The sequence below is a fragment of the Physeter macrocephalus genome, chromosome 11 (assembly GCF_002837175.3).
Source record: "Physeter macrocephalus isolate SW-GA chromosome 11, ASM283717v5, whole genome shotgun sequence".
In the NCBI taxonomy this organism is placed as follows: domain Eukaryota; kingdom Metazoa; phylum Chordata; class Mammalia; order Artiodactyla; family Physeteridae; genus Physeter; species Physeter macrocephalus.
Genome location: NC_041224.1, coordinates 7,273,647 through 7,283,273, shown reverse-complemented (window position 1 = coordinate 7,283,273; position 9,627 = coordinate 7,273,647). Strand labels below are relative to the sequence as shown.

Genomic DNA, 9,627 nt, shown 5'->3' with positions numbered 1-9,627 from the left:
TTGTAGTGAGGTGGATGGACCTAGAGTCTGTCATACAGAGTGAAGTAAGTCAGAAAGAGAAAAACAAATACCGTATGCTAACACATATATATGGAATCTAAAAAAAAAATGGTTTTGAAGAACCTAGGGGCAGACAGGAATAAAGATGCAGATGTAGAGAATGGACTTGAGGACACAGGGAGGGAGAAGGGTAAGCTGGGACGAAGTGAGAGAGTGGCGTGGACATACAGACACTACCAAATGTAAAACAGATAGCTAGTGGGAAGCAGCCACATACAGCAGGGAGATCAGCTCAGTGCTTTGTGTCCACCTAGAGGGGTGGGATAGGGAGGCTCAAGAGGGAGGGGATATGGGGATACATGTGTACGTAAAGCTGATTCACTTTGTTATACAGCAGCAACTAACACAACAACGTAAAGCAATTATACTCCAATAAAGATGTTAAAAAAAAAAAAAAAAGGTCCTGAAAGTGTGTCCCCATGACACCTGTTCCATTTATTCTTTTAAAAAAGAACATACCAAGAATTATATAAATAACAAAGACCAGGAAGCTTTCTGCTTCCGTAGAACCTGTGTTGAGACTGCGGAAATTAAAAAACCATAAATCGCGTTATTTCTGAGGTGAGCCCAGACTTCCGCAGAGCGCTGAGGACCCCCAGACCCCAGACACAGCAGTGGCAGAGGGGACGCGGGTGTCCGCAGGTCAGCGCTTACCTGGCTCGAGCCTCGGCGGGGAGCGGCAGGTCACCTGTGGAGTGGCTCGGAGAGGCCGGCTGCCCAGGTGACGGGCCGGGCAGGCTGCGCGTTGGCTTTGGGGACCTTGGCACTTCACCGTGGGCGCAGTCTCGCCCGGAGAACGGGAAGGATGAGGAGCCCTCCCCCGCGGGGGGCAGGTCTTGGGCTGGCCCGGTGGCACTGGGCTCTTGACCTCGTCTTTGGTTTTCTACGTCGAGCGGCACCTCTGTGTCGGAAACACCATCGCGCCGGTGGAGGGCATGGTCCTGGGACTCAGCCATGCAGCTCCTGAGACCCGGGATCTCGGTCCTGGAGTAGCAAGCGCCCGAGTCTTTGCTGGACTCAGCAGATCGGTCACTTTTTCCTCCCCTTTTCTCAGCAGTCTCAGGGTCCTTCCTGGACTTCGTGTATCGAGACGGAGATTCGGCGTCGGCTTCCGGGTCCAGGGTGAGCCCATACCTTTCTGCCAGCTGCCGTCTCCTCTCTGCTTTGTACCTGGCGATCCTTTCGGCTTTGGACTCTAGGCTCTGGGTGTCCATGATGCTGGAACCGTAGGGGGAGTCACCATGGATGCCCGAGGCTTCTGTGCAGTGTTTGGATCGAGTCTGCTTTCCTAAGGAAGAATCCAAAGTTTCTTCCTCTTCATTTGATTGGCCTACAGGAAGATCACACACAGATTTCAAGCAAATAACAAAATGTGGTTATTCTACTCTGCTCTGTACACAATACGCTCCGAGCGCCCAGGCTGTGAAGGTCCAATTTCTCACTTACGTGTAGCTGCCTAAAATGATTTACCTGGGATGCTGAAGAAGTTTGAGGGCTGCAGTGAATTACATAAAGGCTGTGACGCTCTATGGGCTGCGTGAGCTGCGTCAAGCATGGCCTCAGCCGGAGCTCGGCCCCGACAGCCCTCACTCTAGTTCAGTGCCGATTTCCCCTTATTTATTTACTTTTCTGCTTTTGAGTTTAACAGTTCACGTGTGAGGCCAGAGGACGAGTTCAGACTCCTCTAGAAAAGATAACAGATATTCGAATTGCTGTAATTTGACGAGTGATGGATAGTGGTTTCCTGGGAAACCACACAGGATCTGATAGTAACCGTAACAATAACGGCCCATGTCAACATCCGCCAGGGGTGGCTGTGCTTTTCGGTTTTTGTTCTTGTTTTTTTAACAGAAGTGGCTTTTTCCAATTATACTCTGCATGCTTGATGTAGAAAAGGTCTACAGTGAAAACATAGGAAGGTTAACCTCCAAATCACCGATAATCACTAACATATAATAATCAGTGATAAATAAATGGATAATTTGCTAAACTTTTCTATATATTCTTTCTAGTCTTTTATATAAGTGATTTCTTCTTTTTATATAAGTGATTTCCTTTTCTTCTATATAAAATAACTCACATTTTATGTAACCTTAATGTCCTACATAAAACATTTTTCTAAGTGTGGAAATCTTATTCTGAAGACATCATTTTATTTTAAGGCTTCATAATATTTTACACTATAGGCATTCCAGAATCAATTTAACCGTTCTCATATTTCTGGGCACTTAAGTTGACTCTAGCTTTTAGTCCATCTTATTTTCTGATTACTATTACAAAAGATAGTTGCATAAAAGTAGAATTGCTTTATCAGTAGGTACACATCATTTGAAGACACGTGCTAGACTGTCAAATTAATTTCTGTAAAGCCTGAATCGATTTACACTGGAATCTGCAATGTATGCTCTCTCGCTAACACTGAGTGTTAATTTTAAAACTCGCCTTTGAGAATATGAAAAAGAATGTATACATATGCATAACTGAATCACTTTGCTGTACAGCAGAAATTAACACAACATTTTAAATCAACTATACTTCAATAAAAAAATTTAAGAAAGAAAGCACAAACGTAATACATAAAACTATATATGAGACTACCAAATAATCACATAATACTTTATTATCTATCTGTATCTGTTGTACTTCATCTTTATATCTCTATTTTGGATTTATATAAATAGTTCCACATTTTAAAAAATGTTTATCATGATGCCATGTTTCTCCAAAAAAATTTTAATTAAATTAAAAATTGCCTTTGATTACTAGAAAAAGAGGACGCATGCATTTTTCAATTATTTAGTAGCCATTTGTATCATCGTCGTCTTCTCCATTGGACTATCCGGTCAACCTTACTGCTCTATATTCTTTTAAGTCATAGTGTCATTTTTATTGTTTTGTGTAAAATTTTGTAGGAATATGAGCTCTTTATCTTCTTCATGGATATTTTCAAACTTCCTTAATTTTCTGCGAAGTCAAAGATTTTCTTTGAAGCACAGATGTTAATTAGTTATGTAGTCAAGTCAATTGACCTGGTCACTGGCGATTTCTACAGCTGTTTCAGTGTTTTGAAAGTCCTTTTCCATTCAGCTGGAACTAAATATTCACCTTTGTTTTCCTGTTTTTAATTATTCTCTTAAAATTCATCATGTGATTAATTGGACCTTATTATTGTGTTGGGTAGGAAGTGAGGAGGGGACATAGTCCCTCCCCACTGCTGTCCCATTTTCCCATTACCGGTTTATTAAATAATTCTTCCTTTTCTTACTAACGTGATGCTTCAATGATCATATAATACGTGGATTAACATTTTATATGCACTAGGGTTTATTTCTGGCCATATATCTTGGTACTCTGTCTACTCTTGCTTCTTCACGTATGTAAAAAAGAATCTTAGTTCTCTAGTTTTCTGACCACAGAAAACCAGAAACTGTAGAGACAGGCAAACTTATCAAATCACGAAGGGAGACCAGCATCTCTCTCTGAGGAAGGAACCAGAAAACACCGGATATAAGAACAGCAGCACAGAGCCGCAGAGCCAGGGACGGGGAGGGCAGGAAGGGCAGCCCCGCGTGCGTCAGCCTCTCCCAAGGTCACGTGGACTATCTGATGCTACACCAACGTCTGAGTAACCAAGGAAAAGCTAAGTCATGTTTGACATGCTGCTCAATATGAAAGAAATACATGATGCATTTAAAATTACACCTACTAAAATAACTTAAATAGGATGTTTGTTGCATAAACACAAAGAGTGAGAGCCCCAGTCATTCGAGGTCCAGCTTTGCTCTTCCATGCTCCCTGCCGAGAGCAACGCTGTCCTGTGCTGGGCATCTGGGCATTCTATTTAAACCTATTATAAGAGATGCCTGTCTTACTCAGCCCTTTCCCAAACAAACGTGAGGGTCTCTGACAGCTGGGGCCCTGAGGGGATGGAGAGAGAGACACAGTTCCTGCCCTGGGATGGTCTGGGGCGGGTGGGGGGGGGCGGGGTGTGGGAGACCAATGCCTGGTCAGCAATTACTCAGCTGGGGGGTCACTCCTCACTGCTGTGACACTGGAGGACCACACCTGGGAGGTGTGGCAGAGCTGACACAGGTGTTGCTGCCGGTTTGAACAAACACACAGATTTAATACACACTACATCTACACAATTCACGCTCTTGGAACATCTCATTTTCCAGGAGTGCTGGATCGAAAAGGCTGGTGACAGGCCACCGGGCCCCAAGCTCACCGATGTGAGGACTGGCTGGGTCTGTGGCGCGCGTGTATCTGGGCAGGTCCTCCTCCAGCAGATGATGACTCACTAAGCCCGTGCAGCTCTGCAAGAGGATGGGCTGTGTGTCCGTTTCAATTCCTTCTAGGCGCCTGGCAATTCTTTCTTTTCTGTGCGAGACACCAGCAAAGGTGTGGTGAGCCACGGACATCAGTTCTCAGGCAACACTGGACACTGCTTTGCAAACTCTTCTACTTCCTAATTATGTACAACGAACATCTTACCTTTTCATGTCTGAAAATTCTTTCCTCTTTGGTTCAAAGATTTTTCTTAATTCTGCAACTAAAATAAGACAAAAAAGAAGAAAAGGATAGTCCAGTATTTAGTCGTCATGCATTCATTTTATTCATTCATTCATTCATGCAACATCTATTTATGGAACTCAGATTTCTGTTCATGGCTCCCATGCAACAGTGATACACAAAACGGACACAGTTCCTGCAGACTGTCTTATAATAGGCAGAGGCAGATGCCAGATGAGTACGTGTACACACACACACACACACACACACACACGTGTCACAGGCTGGTCTAAGAAGTAAAACCATGGAGTAATAGGAGTGAGTTCTATTTCATCCCGGGGAGCCAGAGGAAGCCTAACCCTTAATCTCTCTCTCTAGCCAGCACAAATCTCACTATCTGTTTTTTAGTTTTATTAGGTTTAGCACAGTATTTCAAGCTTTCCATCATGCAAAACTGCAAACGTGCAAAAGCAGAGACTAAAGTACTATGAACCCCCATGTGCCACCAGCAAGCCCCACCAGTCAGGAGCTCACAGCACTCCTAGGTCACCCGTCGCTGACCTGTAAAGATCTGTAACTACCTGGTGGGGTTTCTAACGGTGCGTGACTGCACACCGTGATCAACTACAGTTTAGATTAGCCCAGTTCCTATGCCTCCCCTTACAGGCTTTCCCTGGAAGGAAATGTTCACATTTGCTTCCTGGCTGTAATTCAGGTGGACGATGGAAAAGGTAACAACCCCTACTCTCCCGGCAACGCCGGGAGATCAGACGAGCGTTCCGCTGATGTTGCGAGGGTCTCCCGTGACACAGGCCACAAGGATATCGCACTGAGAGGCCAAACAATGGTTTCTCTGGAGAAATGGCCAAACTCGGCAGAGAACAGAGGTCTCTCTCCTCGTCTCCTCCTCAATCACGTGAATTCATAAGGCCTCATCTGACCAGCTCCCGCTGAGGTCCTAGGAACAGAGAGCTGTGAGAGCCCTGGGGCCCACCAAACATTTGCAAGGCGAGTCCGAGCAGAAACTCACAGGACAGGGTATGAATGCACGGAATTTAATTTTCATCGGCTTCAATTTCCATTTGATTTTTTTAAGTGCTTATTTTTATTTTCGGCTCTGCCGCGCGGCTCGTGGGACCTTAGTTCCCCGACCAGGGACTGAACCCGATCCACGGCAGTGAAAGCACCGAGTCCTCCCCCACTGGACCGCCGGGGAAGTCCCTAAGTGGTTACTTTTAGTAGCGAGTCAAAACCGCACATGCGCGCGCACACACGACTTTTATACTGTCCTTTGATTGTGTTCAGAGATGCCAGCCACCTTTCTATTGATTAATTTGTTTTTAAATGACAGCCACCTGAACAGTTAGCTGGATTGACTGTTTTCAAAAGACAGTTGGCCTCAAAAGCCTCTCTGTCCAGTGGCCTTTGCAGGCACCGGAGCCGCTGGGGGTGGGCGCCTGGCTTCTCGCGTTCCGGTGTAGAAGGCAAGGGTTTGGTGACCGTGGTACCTCCTGCCTTTGGAGGAAGTGTGGCTTAGAGCAGCGTCCCAGGTAACAAATGAGCTCTAGTGAGACAATGGTGATAAAACTTTCACGGCTGGTAGCACACATTTTGAAAATATTTTCAAGGAGGAGTATCAATGAATTACTGAAGCCCCAAAGCAGAGAATGGAGCTGTATCTTGCATAAAACTGCTCCAGAAGCGGTTGAAACCAAATTCCAAGGACTCTGAAGTCTGTCGTAAACCCGTGCCCCCAACCCGTAACTGAGAAATGGGGTATACGAATACGGTCTGAGTAGTACAATGGCATGTTGCCTTTTCCCCTAAATGATTTCCACTAGGCAGACTACGGTCTGAATGTGTGTACGTCCCGCCCCCCCCAAATTCATACGTTAAAATTCTAACCCCCAGAGTGAAGGTATCAGGAGGTGGGGCCTCAGGGAGGTGATTAGGCTCCGCCCTCATGAATGGGACCGACGCCCCCATAAAGAGGTCGACAGAGATCCCAAGCCCCATTGCCATGTGAGGAGGCCATGGGAAGCTGGCAGTTTGCAACCAGCAAGAGGGTCCTCAACAGGACCCGACCATGCTGTCGCCCTGATTTTGGACTTCCAGCCTCCAGAACGGTGAGCAATAAATTTCTGCTGTCTATAAACCATCCGAATGCACTAAGAGCAAGCATGAAAAACATGAATGTAATGCACGCAGGGCGGCATACGACGTCCGCTGGGAAAAATTAAGTCGACTTCTCTGGGGCTAATTTGCGACTGAAAGTCATTTTTATCTCATTAAAATTTGAAAATTTTCTATAGAAATTAAAGAAAAATCCAGTGAAAAAGCTACGCAACACGCTCCTTCCTGACATTTCTTACTTGCCGTAATCCGGAAGGAAAGGTCAACGAACGGGGAGACGATGTAAATGTCCCATCCACTACAGAACCATCCTTCTCCTACCGCCTTTACAGCCCTGCTTCGATATTCTGTGAGGACTAAGACAATATGAGAAGGGGACAGACTGACGGTCAGAATACAGAAACTGAACCCCAAGAAGTCTGGTGCAGTGAGAGGAAAGAGAGGGACAGGGCAGGTGAGCCAAATTATCTTACTGTCCCTTTCTGGGCAAGACAGGCTGGGCAACCCACCAGCGAACACTGTCGTCCGATGGTCATTCACTGCCGGGTAGACGACGTCTTAGGATAATATCGAACTGACACACAGGTCTCGGAGTGCTGGCTCTGGAGCGGATCACAGATCACCATGGGGGCGCTAACGGCTTCTCAAGTGGGAAATTTCTTGGTTGTGAGCCCTCTTCTGTAGGATGTTGAGGATCCCTGGCTCCCCTACTAAAAGCCAAACCAACCCCAGGTGCAATGCCACAAAAATGCTCCCAGAGGGTTCCAAAGCCCCCTTCGGGTTGCTACCATCCTGCGCTGATCCCAGGACAGAGAGGACAAAGATAACACATAGGCAGCCCGCTCACTAGATGTCCTCCACACCCTGGGTTACGGTGACCACAGACACCACTAGCCAAGCACTGCCTTCTTTTCAATCAAGCCTAGATTCAAGCTCAAAACCATTTCACGGCTTATAACCTCAGAGTCCTCTCTGATCATTTACTGAGGAACAAAATGAGGTCATAAATCAAGCTATACTTTAAATGGGCCCGTGAGCTTGTTAATTCTTCGTGGAAATCTATAGTGAATCTTCTAGGAAAATAAAAAATCCCTCCAGTAAATAAGTTACCTCTCAGTCTATTCTTTCTAACAAATTAATTCTTAAGGACCAAGACCTGCCTCACGCCTACAGACATGAGATAACAGAGAAAAGAAACGGTGTGGAAGGCAAAAAGAAGGAACAGAGAGACATCTGGAGTTTGGTTTCCTTTCTCCAAGTCTACCATTTAAAAGCACAATTAGTAAAACACACATGTAACATAATTACTCTGGTCACTTATTCCATGTGAAAACATGTTGGGTGTATAAAAGAGAAGGATGCTTTATCTGAATGGCTGATGTGTGTGTACTTTTTTCATTCCTTTCCAGGAAACAGAAAACCTTCATACGGGCACGTGCAGTCCTTATTAGGCACCCCCCTGAGTTTTGGTTGGGTTTATTATAAAGCACTGGAAAAGAAGCTAATACTAAAAAATCATGGAAATTGCCCTGACTGTGGAAACATGTCATCACTCCATGTATCAGGTATAGAGACCACGGACTGTTCTATCACTGTTATCTTCTGATTGCCAGTCCTGAATATAGTTTATTATTATTTATAATCTCCCAAAAGGTTTCCTTTAAAATTTTTATATAATTTCAGACTCAGAAAAATTAAGACATCTTTCATACGTTAACGTTTGTCACTACATTTGATTGATTTTTTTTACCCTCTTCTTCTCTCTCCATATGTATATTTTTGGGTATTTACACATGCATACAAATGCACATATTTACATACTAATCTTTCTGAATCATTTAAGAGTAGGTTGCAGCCTGATGCCCTTTTTACCTCTAAATTTTTCAGTGTCTATTTCCTCAAAACAAGGAATAAGAATTTTTTAAAAATTAGATTCAAAAGCCATAATTCAATTGATGGTATGCTGTGTCATATGTATATAACTAAAACATGGTTCAGAAAAGAGTGATATTCATCACCGTAAACCCAGACAGAAACTAGCACAGCTGCTCTAACTTCTGTCGTAACAAATTTTCTACTTTGCTTTCAAGTGCATTGAGACTTTTACCCTTATTATACCTGTGACTTTAGCCTGCTGCCCTTGTCTAAGCAATATGGATTCTGTGAGTCTATTTCTTCAGTTATTTCTGATGGGCCTTGTGTTGGTCATTTTCCGAGTGAGGCAATTTAAGGGACTTTGACATCAGGGCTATAATACTTTATGAAAATATTTAACTGCCTCATCTACTTTGTAATAACATATAATACCAATACTCAGCATAACTGGGTCTGTTAGGTGCTTTTCTCGGGAAACACGGTTTCTTCAGTTAGTTCTGAGAACAGGCCTTCTGGTGAAGTTATTGTTGAGTTCAGTCTCCCAAGGCTGAGTACAGTAGAATCTTCCACAGAAATATAAGTGGCAGGGGGACTGCCAAGAACAGCTCTCTCCCTGCCTGCGTTGGATACCACAGGCCAGATCCAGAATATTCTGAAGACTTATCTTTCTTCCCCAGGAGTAAAATCCCCTTTAACTTTTACACTTGGATGGCAGCCACTAATATAAAGACCAGCACCTTCTAAAATAAGTCATCACAAACCTAGAGGAATGAAGGGGAAACCTGATGGCTAAGAGAAGGGGTTTTGGGGGGAAAATAAAAATGTTCTAAAATTGACTCTGCCGATCAAGGCACGATTATGTGAATCTACCAAAAGCCACTGAACTGTCCACTTTTTTTTTTTTTTTTTTTTTTTTTGCGGTACGCGGGCCTCTCACTGCTGTGGCCTCTCCCGTTGCGGAGCACAGGCTCCGGACGCGCAGGCTCAGCGGCCATGGCTCACGGGCCCAGCCGCTCCGCGGCACGTGGGATCCTCCCGGACCGGGGC

At 44.7% G+C, this 9,627-nt stretch overlaps 1 protein-coding gene across 14 annotated transcripts in view; it reads right to left on the bottom strand.

The window, feature by feature from the left end:
* SVIL (supervillin) overlaps positions 1-9,627 on the bottom strand; it is a 242,629-nt gene that overhangs the window by 82,820 nt on the left and 150,182 nt on the right. For 13 of the 14 annotated variants that reach the window (XM_055087714.1, XM_028495943.2, XM_055087713.1 and 10 more), the window contains 3 exons: positions 4,555-4,612; positions 4,289-4,440; positions 715-1,390 (listed from right to left, as the gene is read on the bottom strand). In XM_055087714.1, coding sequence (XP_054943689.1) covers positions 715-1,390; positions 4,289-4,440; positions 4,555-4,562 — 836 coding nt within the window. In that variant the 5' untranslated portion in view covers positions 4,563-4,612. Of the gene's footprint in view, positions 1-714; positions 1,391-4,288; positions 4,441-4,554; positions 4,613-6,944; positions 7,062-9,627 lie in introns of all 14 variants that reach the window. The other variant, XM_055087715.1, reaches the window with a different exon arrangement.